At 44.7% G+C, this 15,713-nt stretch overlaps 1 protein-coding gene across 17 annotated transcripts in view; it reads right to left on the bottom strand.

The window, feature by feature from the left end:
- ADGRB1 (adhesion G protein-coupled receptor B1) overlaps positions 1 to 15,713 on the bottom strand; it is a 437,507-nt gene that overhangs the window by 83,567 nt on the left and 338,227 nt on the right. For all 17 annotated transcript variants that reach the window (XM_069220849.1, XM_069220852.1, XM_069220854.1 and 14 more), the window contains 3 exons: positions 14,349 to 14,499; positions 10,007 to 10,076; positions 2,925 to 2,991 (listed from right to left, as the gene is read on the bottom strand). In XM_069220849.1, coding sequence (XP_069076950.1) covers positions 2,925 to 2,991; positions 10,007 to 10,076; positions 14,349 to 14,499 — 288 coding nt within the window. The remainder of the gene's footprint in view (positions 1 to 2,924; positions 2,992 to 10,006; positions 10,077 to 14,348; positions 14,500 to 15,713) is intronic.

Genomic DNA, 15,713 nt, shown 5'->3' with positions numbered 1-15,713 from the left:
CAAAATGTCCACATCACTCACTGAAGGCTTCTCAGGAGTTTTTAGTGGCTTAAATGGCATGTATTACCTACTCTCTGACAATATCTTGCCTGACTACTCCTGACAATCACTAGCCCAGTACTTAAAACAGACAAAAATGGTAGTCCTGATTTATCAAACTATTTTCAGGATATTGTGGCTATGCAACGCAATGTTGTATAGATGTATCCAATAGCTGACAGCTGACTCACTCTCGCTCTGTCCTATTGCCATTTCAGACATACAGGCTTGTTGTGAAATCTGCTGGCTTCCTGAGAAACCAGGGCACATCTGCAGCTGTGCAGGGCATGAAAAGACATGGGCAGAGCAGTTTTCAGAAGAGCAGGCACAGCTGTTATATGAATGCATGAACATGGAAACGAATCTGAAGTGAATGACAAATAATGCTCATGAATGCCAGTAATGCAGGATGAATGGGGCGGTTTACCCATCTGCGCCTAGAAGAAGGTGATGCAAGCCTCACATCAGTACCCGCATTCATTGCACGACTGAACTCTAAAGAAAGAGGCGGACAGGCAGATTCTCATCAAAGTATTCGCAGTTGAAAGTGCAGCAGGCACGATCGGTAAGGCACGCCTGTGTGTTGATGATGCCAAGTGATTTACGTAAAACTAAATATGCCAGTTGTGGCCTCTGCCATCAATAAATCTATGCTGAGAAACTTTTTAGTGGTGAATGACGTTTCAGACAACATTGTTTCACTGTATTCTTTTGATTGCATACAAGAGGATTACACCCATAACCAACCTGTCATGCACCCGCTTCTACGTACCCCTGATGCTACTTTACTTTTTCTTTTCGTTCGCATGGTACTAGATCTGTGGAGCTTCTGGCACCAGATGCCGGGGTGGGTATTCCCGTTATTGGCATGAGGCTGTGCACATCAGGCTGTGTTACTACTTCACAGCACAAAAAAGTTGAAGACTTAATGATTGAGGCTTCTCTACTTTGGTACCAACTCTATGGAATTCAGATGTGACTCAAGTAACATAAATTATTCCTTATTTAAATCCACTCTTAAAACTAGTTTTTTCCTCTTACAAATAATATATGCTGTCTAAAAGGTTGACTTTGTTCATCCCCTTCCTTGCGTCAAGAAACCCTTGGGAAATGTTGCGTGATGTACAAAGACAATTTACCCCACTCTTATGCTAGCCAAAGGCCAGTGCACATTTTTCCTCTTGAATATCTCCACCGATCCACCATTCTTTTTTTAACCCTTCATGAATCCAGAAACAGAGACAGGCATTCTGCATTGTCTCCCAATTATTTTTCCGCAATTGTGCATTAACAATTCTACCCTACAAAAATGCTAATCAACAAAAAATTAGGTGAAATGTACTCACTCCATTCTCGCACCACCTACATCTTATGCAAGCATAGTAATAAGACCCTCAATGACTACCTTCATTGAGCGGTGTATGTTACCCACTCCGGTACCAGTAGCCAATAGTGTCATCAGAGAGTCTCACCTTCCTCAGGAGGTAAAGTTTCCTTCTTAAGAGACATGATGACTGTGCAATAAGTGAAGGTTAAAATTGTCTCCAGCTCCTCCTAAAAAAATCTTTATATTATCACACACAGGTTCCGGGGCAAGATTAAAAACATATTGGGTGTGTTAAAGACACCTTAATCAGTTTTTCACATCCTAAACAGTGCTCATAAAGGTCGACCTGTTTCAGCCATCTTGAGCTCTGTTGTCGGCAGCTTTCATCAGGACCAGTACTATATCAGATCCCTACTACACCTGAGGAGGTATTTTTCCCTACAGTATGTTGCGCCCAATCATTCCTTCAACACGGATTTTGAACGGGAGAACCCTGATATAAAGTATATGGCCAAGGAGCGCGCATTCTACGTTTATGCACCACAGAAAGCGGTAAAGTAGATGCTATTAGTGTGTTATTCCGTATTCCAAAGGACTGAAACTCAGAACATCGTAGAAATTACAAACCTGCTAATTACAACATCCCACTGCATCGAAAATAACAGGCACCAAATGTGAGTCTGAATAAAGAACTATACGATTGTTTCCACTTGCAATAGTTTTGGTGAAAGTATTTTCTAAGTATTTCTTGCTGTGCTTTTGACAGTAGATGTAAAAGCTCTGCACACCAAAAAAAGGAAACAGCAGCTTACAGCTTTCTCTTATCTGGAATTCTCTGTGGATAAAAACCTTGTACAAAAAAGGACTGGACAGTTTGAGGAAACCATGTGGATAATGCCTTGTACACAAATGGAAAGGGCAGTTTAAACCTTTCATTACTTGGAAACTTGCTGTACTTCTTGTTTTCCCTCGCTATATGGGATATTCATGCCCGGCAAACTCGAGCAGCCTAACTTAGAGGGTAAAGTCAGTCGCCTGACTCAGCGGGTGAAGCTAACAACTGGAATGCTCTTCAGGATGTATTCCACATAGGCCCTCATTATGAGCTGCGGTATCCCACTGGAGCTTTCATTCTTGGTGGTACCGGCCTTGGTCACCACAGGGGAGCAAACTACACTCACCCCAACTTCACTGAACTCTGCCCTGGCTAGACCTGATCCTCCAGAACCTCCAGTGGTCCTCTCACTGATATCCTCCATATGCTCTGAGCAGGCAGAAAATGCCAGCAGATTTGTCCTACGCAGCAGGGAAAATCTTCAACCTGTATTCTTGTGTTTATTGCATACTTGGGGAAGAAATCTCTTAATTAATATATTTTGGTTCAGGGATAATATCCGGAATCGGAGATCCCACCGTGCTGGCATGGCTGCAACGAAATCCAGCTCACCCATTAAAGTGAATGAGAAAGAAATGAATGGGGAGAGTAGGAATGCGCAGGCGGGGGGAAAAGGGATGAAAAGGAAGGCATGTTGAAAATAAGATTAAAAAGGACGAGTACCAGAACCACTGCTGCTGCCGGTCCCACAAAGGCGTAGAGGAGGCCTCCTTCCAGCGACAGCCAGCAACTGCAACACAAGGAGGAAGGCATGTTAAAGGAGGAACCGCAGAGACAGGTCGCAGTGAGTGAGTGAGGGAGGGAGGTGGCGAGGGGAGTGAGGCATTCGGTGTGCTTTGTGGTATTGAGATTGAGTCGATCGGTGAACGAGCGATTGATCCACTGAGTCGATGGAGTGAATGAGAGTGATTTTAAGTGCATAAATGTGTATAAAGGTATTGCATAGGTTTATGAGAGAGCAAGTAAATGAGTTAGCGATAGAATCTTGAATGCATCGGTTAGTGAGTGATCGAGTGGGTGAGTGCAGGGTTGACAATAGGAGTGAGAAACTGAGTGTGTGTATCTGTATGTGCAGAACTGTTGCTAGGAGTAGATGTGTGAGACAGTGTAAACAAATGAGTTTTGAAACAAATTACTTACTCTGCACTGCAAATCAATTTACATTTTTCCCATTGTGGTGTACAATACAATTTGTGCATAAGAAACCAAGAGTCAGAAGACACATTTTCAACCATACCCGATGCTCACACAATATGGCTGTCAGTGTCACCCTTGTGACTCAACTTTGTATGGCAAAGTCCAAATGATTTTGTACAAAAAATTAAAACTAAAATGAAGTGTCCCAAAGGGGAGCAGGCCCCTTACCTTTCGCTGCTGTACACTGTCTACAGCTCTATCTTTGATCCTATTCCTTTAACATGTCTGCCCCATGGCTGTCCCAGTCATTTTTAGTAGCCATTTGCTCACAAGCCCATTTTACATACTTAATATATTTTCTAAGAATAACTCCTTATGCTAGACATGCCTCTCCCGTCAACAAGCAGTAGGTTTAGAACCTCCTATTCTAGAGCAACACCTGCCCTTGAATACGCTTACCTCAGATACTCTACTTTTAACTCAAGCGTGTCCTATTATATGTCTCACTTCATCCTCTAATTCAGGCCAATCTAACTCCTTGAACCTCTCTGCAGAAGATTTCAGAAAATCTGACAAAAGCTCGCCTAAAACTGAAAAGCACCGGGCATGCGCGTACCAGCACAGGTGAAGCATGTGCGGGCTTGTGGTCCTGGCGATGGAACGTTATTATTAAAGTATACAAAAATGTGGTGGATGGAGTGCTGGAATTATTCTCAGCCACTGATAATTAATCAGTGCCTCATCCCTGTCCATTGTTACTTTGCACACCACGCCACCCCAGTTTGGACCCAGCCATATGCAAATCAGTTTTGACTCTGTTCTAATATGAACTGTCCAGCCTGAAATGCCAGGCCAGGTCCTCCCCGACCTTGAACACAAGCAACCTAAAACTGGTTTTGCCCTTATTAGGGATCATCAGTGGTTATAGCTTGGCCCCAGTGGCATAGTGCACATGGGACACACAACTGATAGAGTAAAATACAGACGAAACTGGTCTTGAATTGCTTGAGTTTTGGTTCAAAAAGGACCCGGCCTGGCAGTTCAGGATGGACTGTTCCTAACGGAGCAGGGTCAAGACTGATTTCCATTGGGATGGGTCCAAACTGAGGTGGCACGGTGTGCAAAATAACAATGACCTGGGATGCGGCCCGAGTAATTACCAGCGGCGTAGATTAACTTATGCATTCCTTCCATAATTATTTTTAGAACTTCACTGTTTTGTCTACTTCTTTAGAATGTAACTACCCAGTGGGTTTTCCAAAGCTTGAACATCCACACAATAGCATGTATTGTCTTGCTCAGCCTCAAAGTAGCGCCAGTTTTTCCGCCAGACAGCTGCTCTATGTATTAAAGCTCCCAGGACTGTTTTGCGCGCTCGTATTAAGATTAATGCAGCGTGTTCCCCCCCAACTAAATAACGTCTGCTTAGTAATTTGTGAACTGAACAAGCGGAAAGGTTTGACATGGTAGCAGTGCGTGGCATGAAGAAAGCCATTACTCAAAGTCAAGAACTCATAGCTCCTGGTGCGGTGCACGGGTCTAAATATTATCCTCCGAGTGCGTCAAGTCATTTGCGGTGACTTTGAAGAATGTCCTTGGGTTGGAAATGTCTCTCTTTAAATACATCCAGCATGCGCTGCTAAAGAGGTCGGCGTGACTTCCAGGCCGTCTGGCCAATCAGCCGCCACGCGCCTAGGTCTTCATCTCTGCCGCCTTAATGGATGCAAGCGGCAAAGGGCATCCCATGCAGGATACTCTGTAATATTGAGTGCCTTGGCAAAGCATCTGAGAGGGAATTATGTGATAACTAAGAATAAAAACATGGGGCAATACCTTTATCAAGAAATTAAATCATTATCACCGTGCTAAACTCAAATCATTCATAATACAAACATATTTCTAATGTTTCATCGAGTTTCTTCGTTATAATTCACTTCATAAAATATCAATAATTCTGTTTCTCCATGTTTTATTTCTTAAAAGACACTGCAGGCTCAGTATCCTGTTGCCCAGTTACCAAACATCTAAATAGGGTTTTGCTGCCTTGGCACATAACCCACCTGGAGGCCTACAAGGGCGAATGGCTGTATAATTTAACACATAAAGCCATCTACCCCACACCATGCTGACCAACATAATGCCGAACCATCACATACGGATTACACTTCTGGAGTTCCGAGGGGATCCACCCGATCCCTAATTCCTAAACATCATCGTTGAGTTGAGCAATGATCCAACACTAGTTTCGAAGTCGCGAAAATAAAATAAAAGGAAAATTGAAGACAGAGGGCACAGAAAAATGTGGGACTACTGCCCGCCACAAGATCCGTAAGGATATGCTTCTGTACTGTTCATAAAATTTAGAATGTGGAGGTGGATTTTGGAGGGGGGGGGGCAGATAATAGGGGCATTCACTTAAAAACAAAATACATGACGTGCGCCTGTTTCTGTGTAAGTGTACCCATAGGAACAAAGGTCAAAGTATGAGAACAATAGGCAGTGACATGGGCAATTTTAAAAATATCTGTTTAGAGAAATGATGGACAGGGCGTGGAGCAATCATGCAGCCTTGGTGCTGGAGAAGAAAACGTAAAATAGTTTAAAACAATTTGTAAGTGACAACAAATAGCACTGAGAACTAAAGAGAATAATCGCAGACCTTGTGAGGTCACCGTGAACAGAATAGGGGCACCAGATGTTGTCTAGCATAGATTGTCTGCTGTGATCTTCTCTGCTTTGCCTGTTTTTTAAAATGCAAGTCATGGCTGTACTAGTGTTTTCCAAAGGAACCGGCAAAGTTTAAGCTGCTGCAGCCGAGGATGACAAATGCTACTGCAGCATTCTAGGCAGCCGCTCCAACAGGGCAGGCGGCCAGCCAAAGATCCCGCTAGGCCAAGAAGGCATCCGGCATCTAGCTCCGCGCACGGAATACTAAAAAGACCTAAAGCTCTGAAGGAGTCGGAGAGGGGCTGGGAAGGACCAGTGAAGTTCACTTGGTTCCGGTGCAGTGAAAGCCTGAATCCCCCACCCCGCCCCTTCCCCTCGAGTGATGCTCAAATGATACTGCGGTTTGCCAGGACCCAGCTATGCTGGTGTGCGGCCCGTCCACTGGGTGCAAGCGGGGTCTGGTGCAGATATACAAAATGTATTAAGATAACTTTCTGCTTTAATATTCAGATGTGACCATGCTATCAGATTTATATGGTAAAAAGCAAGGTTGTATTGGAGGGTCTCTGTGCAAATTGAGGATGATTAAACTGGTATTTTTCTTCCTTATTGTATTCATTCGTTTTTCTAAGTGGGTATTTTGAAAACTGAGGATTTCAATTTAAAGATTGAGGGGTCATCATGAGTACGGCAGGCAGTCCCCCTAAACAGGATGTGTTTTCCTTGCTTTTGGTGGTGAAAAAGATGTCCTCATGGGGTTTCCAACAGCACAGCTGGATAAGGCTCTGCCTACGGATAGCAGCGGTTTCCCATTCTCTCAATGAGGTGAGGGAATCTGCAAGTGTGGCAAACGGTACATCTGCTAGTTTACAGCAGATCCCCCCATCCGAAACACTCTAAATGACTCCCTAAAGTTTATAAAAGCCATTACATGAAAAACAAACATGGGCCGTGATGCTTGCACTGAGGCATGGGACAAGAATGCTCAAAGCCTTCTATCATCCAAGGAGGGGGCATCAGGTAATAGGATAGACAGCTCGAATTTAGTGGCTCGAGGTCTCACTAAGGGACTTAGGGGGTCATTCCGACCCTGGCGGTCCATGACCGCCAGGGCCGGGACCGCGGAAGCACCGCCAACAGGCTGCCGGTGCTTCCTGGGCCATACTGACCGCGGCGGTAAAGCCGCGGTCAGAAAAGGGCAACCGCCGGTTTCCCGCCGGTTTACCCCTGGCCCAGGGAATCCTCCATGGCGGCGCTGTTTGCAGCGCCGCCATGGGGATTCCGACCCCCTTCCCGCCATCCTGTTCCTGGCGGTTTTTACTGCCAGGAACAGGATGGCGGGAACGGGTGTCGTGGGGCCCCCTAACAGGGCCCCATAATGATTTTCAGTGTCTGCTTTGCAGACACTGAAAATCGCGACGGGTGCCACTGCACCCGTCGCACCCCTACAACTCCGCCGGCTCCATTCGGAGCCGGCTTCATTGTTGAGGGGGGTTTCCCGCTGGGCCGGCGGGCGGCCTTCTGGAAGTCGCCCGCCGGCCCAGCGGGAAAGCCAGAATGGCCGCCGCGGTCTTTTGACCGCAGTGCAGTCATTCGCCGGTTCCCTCCAGGCGGGCGGCTCCCGCCACCCGCCGGGGTCAGAATGACCCCCATAGTGACTGACTTAGAGCTTTGGCAGATAAGTTGCTCTATCACAAACTTGACAGATATCCCATCCGCCATATTACAAGTGCTGTTGGATGTAATCCACCTGTGATAAGGCGAGCAGGATATCAATCACGTTTGTGACGGAGTACTCCATATACCAAACTCTAAATCATGCCCTTAATCATTGCAAGCCTATGGCCCACACTCAGTGGGAATTCTACATCTGTGGGAAGAACTGGAACCCTCAATCTCCACCTGGACCTGTTACTGCTATATCCTTTGAGACTGCAGGAATCAGGTCTCTCTAAGAGTTTTGATGGGCTGTGTGAATCACAGGAGGAGGGGCGTAATCAGACCGATTCTCATTGCTGCGGTCAGATAGGTGGTCTCATCGCCCAGTTTCCTGACTTCCCCATGAACTACACTGTGAAAATTCAAAAATAGTGCTCGCCACATATCCATTTCTTTAAGATGTTCTGTGCAGTGCCACGTCATACTTTTCCTCTGGTTCTGACCTGGGAGCGTGCCTAGTATGGCTGCATTTTAAAAGCACAAGTTAAAGGACATGCGACTTCAGATATCGGAGAAGGGCGCATCGGGTAGGTACATTTATGGTTAAATCACATCTGGAACAGACAGCCAACATCTATAACCTCCAAGTTATAATTGTAATTGTTTTATATAGCGCTTACTACCCCTGACGAGGGGTCAAAGCCCTTTTCGGCAAGTAGCACACTACTCTGGAACCCAAAAGGATTAGTGGTGGATTAGTATAGGGAAATACGATGCATCATTTATAGTCATCTTGCAGTAGGCAAGTCTTATAGCGCAGATCTAGACCAAAGGAGCGTATCGCATAGAAAATGTTTTATGGAGACAGTAGTATCCAGTTCAAAGGTGGTGGACAAAGAACAGTGTTGCAAGTGGGGGTTCGGGAGTCGTTCGATGGAGCCTGAATTACAGAAACCAGGATATCATTTGGAGGGGGTGGGTCGGGACACTCAACTGAGATAGTACTAAGCAGTGTATACATCGGCTAATTTTATTTGACATATGACGGATATAACTCAACACATAACCCAATGACAGACAAGTAGTTCCCAGCTCATCTCTCTTACCATTATTTCAATATTACAAAACCAACCCTGTAGCCGTCTGACCCTTTTTGTAGCAGATTCTCTGTGCAGTCAGAGTTCAATGTCGCTTTCAGTATCAGTTCCATGCACTCTCCGCCCTTTCTGTGCAGAATTAGTTTCTCTACTTCTGAACTCCAGCACATCAATTCCTTTACTTGAGCTGCATCCCCTCTTCCGCTGTGCAGTTCTATTCTCTTGTGTCATCGATATATCCACAAGACTGAGTGGAGCACGCAATTGTGCCTTGACTCTTAAACTGCAGCATTGGTGATACTGATATAATATGTTCAAGGTGAGAGTGGATACGCAACCACCATCTCTCGCTTAGGAATGTCAAAGTGGAGATGCTTTGCATCAGGTGTCACCGCTGACAGGGGCCTGGGCAGACCGGAGTCAAGGCACGTCCATCAAATGAAGGAATGAATGAATAATCACACACACCATGTGCATAGGAGTCATCTTCAAGGGCAACCAATAGATGGTAAGTAGTGAGTGTACCTATGTACATGCAAATGTGTGTGTATGTGTGTGTGCTTGTGTGCAAGCGAGCAAGAAAACTCTCACAACGCACTTTCAGTACTTTTGTGTCGCCCCCAACATTTCTTAATTAAAAGAAGGCAGGAACAGGGAGCGCAAGTCCACAAAAACACAAAAGCTAAATAAATAAATGGGGAAAAAATGTAAAAAGGTAAGAAGAGAAAGAGAATAAAGAAAGATCAAAAGGAGAAGAGGAAAACAAAATATTAAAAATCAGAACAGAATCAAAAAGTAAGAAAATGAAATGAAGAGGAAGAAAGAGAAAGAAGGGAGGAAGGAGGAAAGGGAAAAAGGCCGGAAGAAAAACACAGCCCCAGGCACACTCGCCTCCACGGTCACTGCATGGAAGCATCAGTGGGTTGAGTCTGGCAAAGTCCTTCAACCTCAGCCACTGAGTGAGAGGCTCTGGCAGTCACAGTCAATTTATTGGGATCACATGTCATCACTTCACAAATCTGTTGAAGTCCACTCGGTCAGCCTGTGTCCTGTTTTTTTTCTATAATTTACCTACAATGTAAGAACCACTGGGTAAACCCATCGGCTAAGTCTATGCTGTACAAACCCCACATACATATAAGAATAAATACATACAAACAACAGAGGAAAATAAGTGCCACTCACTAATTGGCAGTTCCGTAGCCCTTGGCCTTGGTAAACCCCACAGATATGGCGACCACCAGAGCTGGAAGGCCTAAAAAGGGAAATAAAAGTGGAGAGAGGTGGTTATCCTTTACTTACACTTGTCACGACTCATGCTGTCACTCTGCGTGGTTCCACCCGGCAGTGTCTCTTTATAACTCTCTCTGCAGAACATGAACTTGTGTGTTCAATCTAGGAGCTACAATGTTATGGATGAACATTGAGCATCAACCTTCTCTAGGGACCTTGGATGCTCAGCTAGGACAGCCAACGGGAGCCTTGTGGAAGTGTTCAATACATTTGTGTGTGTGTGAAGTAAAAATATGAACAATAAAGGATAAAACATAAATAGAATGTCCCTCTTCCAATGCTTGGAATATTCAAAGACCCAGAAAGAAACATAGCCGTTCCTTATACCTCTCATGCCATCTGACAGCTGGCGAGAGTTGGAGAGGACTGCAAGCTAAAGCATCCACTAATCCTCCCAACCCCACTGACACCGAACGTGGCACCAGAGTTAGCAGGAATATTTGACTGGATGTGGTTAGTGCAAAAACACATGGATGATGCAGGCTATTTGACCTGAAAATTGAAGTGATCTTTTGCTCAGTCTACAAAGTATTAATTATTGCGATGTGGTCTCAGCACTTTATGGTGATGAAGATGCGAGATCTGATATCATTGCATCATTCCTACAAAAATACTTACGGCAATCATTGCTCCAATTCTACCTGACTTCTGTGCACTGAAACTCCCTGCTGAGGGAAAAGTTTCAAACCATTAGCAGGTTCCAGGTTCACCTGCAAATTGTCAGCAATAAAGATCACAGAGCAGGTTGTGGTCTCTGTTGTTGTGGTATATTTCACTGGGGCAAGACAGTTGTTGCTGGCTCAATACTGGGGTACAAGAGTCTTCTTCACCCCTCTTACACGGTGAGAAGAGACAACAAGCTGCTCTCTATGTGAAGGGGAGAGACCAAGATACTGGTGTGTCCAAAGAGTTATACAGAACAAAAAGAATATGCTTTTTTATAAAGGGCCAGGTGACTTGTAAACATCTAGCCAAAGTCAACTTGCTGAGCTGTATCTTAAAAGGAAGAATCAAAGTTTCCTTGGTGTGAATAGTTAACGTGTTGCCTCTTGTTTGGGAGCCGCCCATATTTGAGGGTGCATACGAAGCCTTAAGGGAGCATGCAAATATGAGATACTTCTAGACTGTCCAAGACAACATGATCCATAGGCATCTGAGTTAGCACCTCAACACACAAGTTACTGAATTAGCTCTTAGATCACATACCTGGCATTTGCTTTGATCGCCTTTTGCTTGGGACTCTGTGGTGTGGTAAGGTTGGAATGCCAATTTGGTTGGTGGTGGGGCAGGATCTGGCTGACGAGGGCCTGGTAGGGCCACGCAACTGGGATAGTACTAAGCAGTACATTGACCGGCTATTTTTATTTTGCATACATTACTAAACACACAAACCAACGACAGACAAGAAGCACCCAGTTCCTCGCGCTTACCAGTTTTTCAACATTACAAACCCAACTCAATCGTGGGCTGACCCTTTTTCTAACAGATTCTCTGTGCAGTTTGACTCCAATGTTACTTTTCAAGGGTATCAGTTCCAAGCACTCTCCACCCTTTCTGTGCAGAATTAGCTTGTTTATTCCCGAACTCCAGCACTTCCTTTCCTTCACTTAAGCTGCAGCCCCTCTCCAGCTAAAAGGCCAGTATCTGCGTGCAGACATAGATATTATCCTGTTTCATTACTGTATGATCAGCGTGCTTTGACAATTTCATCTGATAGTAAAATGTTAATATATTGATTTTTATAAAGACATAAAAAGATATTGAATTCAGAATACCACTCTATCATCAGAGAAAACAAAGGGACATCTGGATAGATTTTCAATTCTTAACTCCTTTATGTACCTTGACGAGTCTTGATTTAAAATTTTTGTTGATCAATACAGAAAACTCGATATTAAGTTACAACATGCTTGTTATCTTTCAGGAAGTAATATTCCAAGACTATTGTTTCAAAGACCTAAGACACAGTCTTCCTATTTTCCAATGGATCACAGGTCCAATTCGTCTAGGAAGAACAGGTTTCCTGTATTCAGGTACATTTTTGTTACAAAACCTCTCTGTCGGTACGAAGGAAGCCGGTTGGGCTTTACCGGGATAAATGACTACAAGCTTTTCCCTTGTCTCCTCTTCTCCGAGACAGTCCCTAATGTTGAAAGTGACAGGTTGCCGACATCAGCCATGAGAAGGTGTGATCAGAGCCGAAGACACATACATCTCATAACTGCTTAACAGGATTTATTTCTGACCACCACCTTCAAGCTTCAGTGGCTAAAAGTTAGAATGTGGCTACCACCTATGACACGCCTAAGGAGCACCGCCCCCAGCCGAGGAGGAGGAGCAGGGGACCGTCGAGGGCCATGTACAGGGTTTCAGTGGATCTACCGTGCAGACGCTAGCAAGCAGTCATGGAAAAGGCTTGCCCGAGTAGGAAAGTGAGATAGCGATCTAAGGGACTGATTTAGATGCAGACGGAGAGGAATACTCTGAAGGATATACCCTCCGCCGCATTACAGTCCCATTATATCCTATGGGGATTGTAATACGGCGGACGAGATATCCGTCACTTTTGTGACAGAGTATTCCCCTCCAACAACATATACACCAGGACTTGTGTCTTCTTTTTGGATACTGCACCTAGTTCTCACAAGGCAACTACAGAGTCTGAATCAAAGACCTCTAGACATCTTGGCCGAGCAAGATGCTGGGACATTTTTCAGCAATTTTTACTCAGGAAGTACCTCTCCCAGGAAGTTAGCTGACAGTCATGACATTCAAAAGCATCATGAAGGGAGGATTATCCTGGAACAAAGCACAAACACCTGGAATAGTATAAGGTGTGAGTTGAATAACACACTGATGTGACAGTCAAAGTGCTCCCAGAAAATCTATTTGTACGCTGTCTGTGAAAGCACAAGAATCCCAGTGGGAAAAAGTTTCAAATGTCCTCAAACATATCTCAGAAACGAGCCCCGCCAAGGACACTTCTTTCACGGGACGCAATCCCCAGTGGATTAATGAGGAAGATGTATCAACAGGATAGCAGGACCTGCTCTTCACAATCTATATAAGAATTTAGGGCCATATGTACGAACACATTTTCTCATTGACACAGAATGGGAAAAACCCTTTGCTACATCTGGCCCTTAGACTCTCTAAACATCACAAACAGCTGGATCAGATTACAAAGAATATGAACTCTATGCTTGTAACTGGAAACAAGATGTCACATGAGCACCTACCCGCACATGTGGAAGGTCCCCAGAGAGGGAAGTCTGAGGCACCCCCTTCCACCATCACAGCACTGCCACTAAGGAGTTCACTACGAGTGGCCCAGTAAATGGCCCAGATTGTTTCACTAAGAAACAAGGAGTAACCGGCAAAAATCAGTTATTTTGGGTCCAATTCCCCCTGCAAGTTCTCTATTTCCCCTGGAATGCCGCGTGGTGATTTAGACTGTTTTCAGCAGCCGTAATCTCTGGCAGAATGTGAAGAGATTGGTGGTATGTCAGCGCATCTCTATAATAATTCTAATGGGGACAGGAACTGTTGTACCTGATCCATTGAAACTAGGAGCAGGTGTTGCACTTACTGTCTGCTAAGAGTGGCCTGAGCATATTTGCAACAAAGGAGCATTAATAGCAGCAAAGATAAAGGCACCACATTTAATGGCAGTAGGACTTAGGCACATACATTCAAACGTGCATTCAGTAGCTGGGTGGTCTCGCCACATGGTCACAGTTTTCCATTACAGAGTGATGTTTCATGTGAGCATCTATGACGTTGAGTGTACTCCCCATGTCACCAGCACTATTCTGTCTCATATTGCAGGAACAAACACACAATGTGATACTCATTCAATAAAAGAAATCATTCAAGTGTAATTGGGAAATTTAAATTAGGGGACCTCTGGGAAAATGTCATTTGCTCCCTTACGCGAATCGTCACCTTCAACAGTCTTTATGTGTTAGTGTCATCTTCGTTCAGAGGTGCATCAGTACATATTCCTCTTAATGGTGTAATCAACCACTCCCCACACAAGTTTCAACCCCTCCTCCCACAATACAACCTTTGCAAGACTCCACAGCGACCACTTCCAGTTTTTTGCAACAACACAGCCGGATTCTCTTGTTTTTACCACTAAAGCATGTTCAGAGCCCCCTTTCATTTCTAAGTTAGTGACTACCTTTTTTGCTTGCCGTAGTTTTTCAACGACACCAAGGCTTTGCAGACTCACCCCATCCTAGGCACAGAAACCGCTTGCGGATGATGCGGTTTCGAAGCCTCCCCGTCACTGCCATGTAGGACTGCCATGCTTCCGTCAGCACCCAACAGAACGAGGAAAGGAAGAAGAAATGCAGGAACGCAGCCACAAGCGTACATATCACCTGCAGGAAGTCAATGTGCACATCAGGTGATGAGATAGCCAGCTTACATCAAATGAAATAGCAAGCCAAGTTAGACTTCTCTCACTAAGACAGGATACAGAACATAACTTACCTTCTCTTTTAGGGTAACTTTTTACATGACCAATGGCATCACTGTGTGACCAACTGTCACAACAGAGAAGGAAATCCGGGCACTTACTAAGTGCCCATTTTTATACCTAAACTTGACTATCCTATATTCTTGGGTTTTGCATCCTACACTTACTCAACAACATGAGTTTTGAGAAAATTCTAAATCACTTAATTCTATCTACATATTGGTTTCACACTCAGTACTGAGACACTGTCCTGTGATTTTTCACACCCTTTTATAAAGGCTATTCTGCAAGTGGTTTTTTGAGAAATCACTCATCCCATGTAACCCAGATATATAATCTACTGAATATATGAAGTTCTAAGACATTATTTACTGCATTAAGGGAGCATCCGCTCTCCATCATTCCATGTGCATTGTTTTTCGGGGCAAAAAGAACAACCTAAATATTTCAGTGGTGCTTGATGGGCTTTCTGCTTTCCTTTATGACTTCTTCTGTTCTGACATATATAGTCCATGGTGTCTTCAGGCTGCTGAGAGATCCTGTCAGGACTGGGGCTATGAGGTTTGCCATCTTGGCCATCGCCCTGTTGCTGCCCTCTCCCCTAAAATGAGGCCTATGTTTGATGCACTGAGAGCCAGTCTTGCACCTTCTATTGGTGGCCAGCTTCCTAAAATTGCATTGACCTACAAATGACCTTGCTGCATATCAGCTTTAATATCCAAGTGCTGGTAAATGCGCCTGCGCACCTACATGCATCCCTTCTGCCTTAGCCATGACATCCTGCAAAGGCAGATGTCTCCAGGATTAATAGGATGCTGTGTATGTGTGATAAAAGGAAAAACCTGGTAGGATAAAGCTCTGCACTGTAGGTAGCTGAGCCTCGCTTCATTTCAGCTTTCAGTGTCTGCTGCACTATTCACCGCCATGAAGACTCTTTACCTCCTGTACAGTCTTTCCTCGGGGCGCCTAGCCGAACAAAATGGCTTACTCCTTGTAGCATATGCCAGCATTATTAATGATTGAGCACTGCATTAAAGTCTGGCAGGAGGCAGAAGGAAGACGAGAGAGAGGAGGAAATGAGAAAAGAGAAGGAGGGTGAAGAGAGAGTCACAGAGA

This window comes from Pleurodeles waltl, chromosome 2_2, assembly GCF_031143425.1.
Source record: "Pleurodeles waltl isolate 20211129_DDA chromosome 2_2, aPleWal1.hap1.20221129, whole genome shotgun sequence".
Classification (NCBI taxonomy): Eukaryota; Metazoa; Chordata; class Amphibia; order Caudata; family Salamandridae; genus Pleurodeles; species Pleurodeles waltl.
Note: the sequence above shows the minus strand (reverse complement) of the source record. Positions and strands in the feature narration are given on the sequence as shown.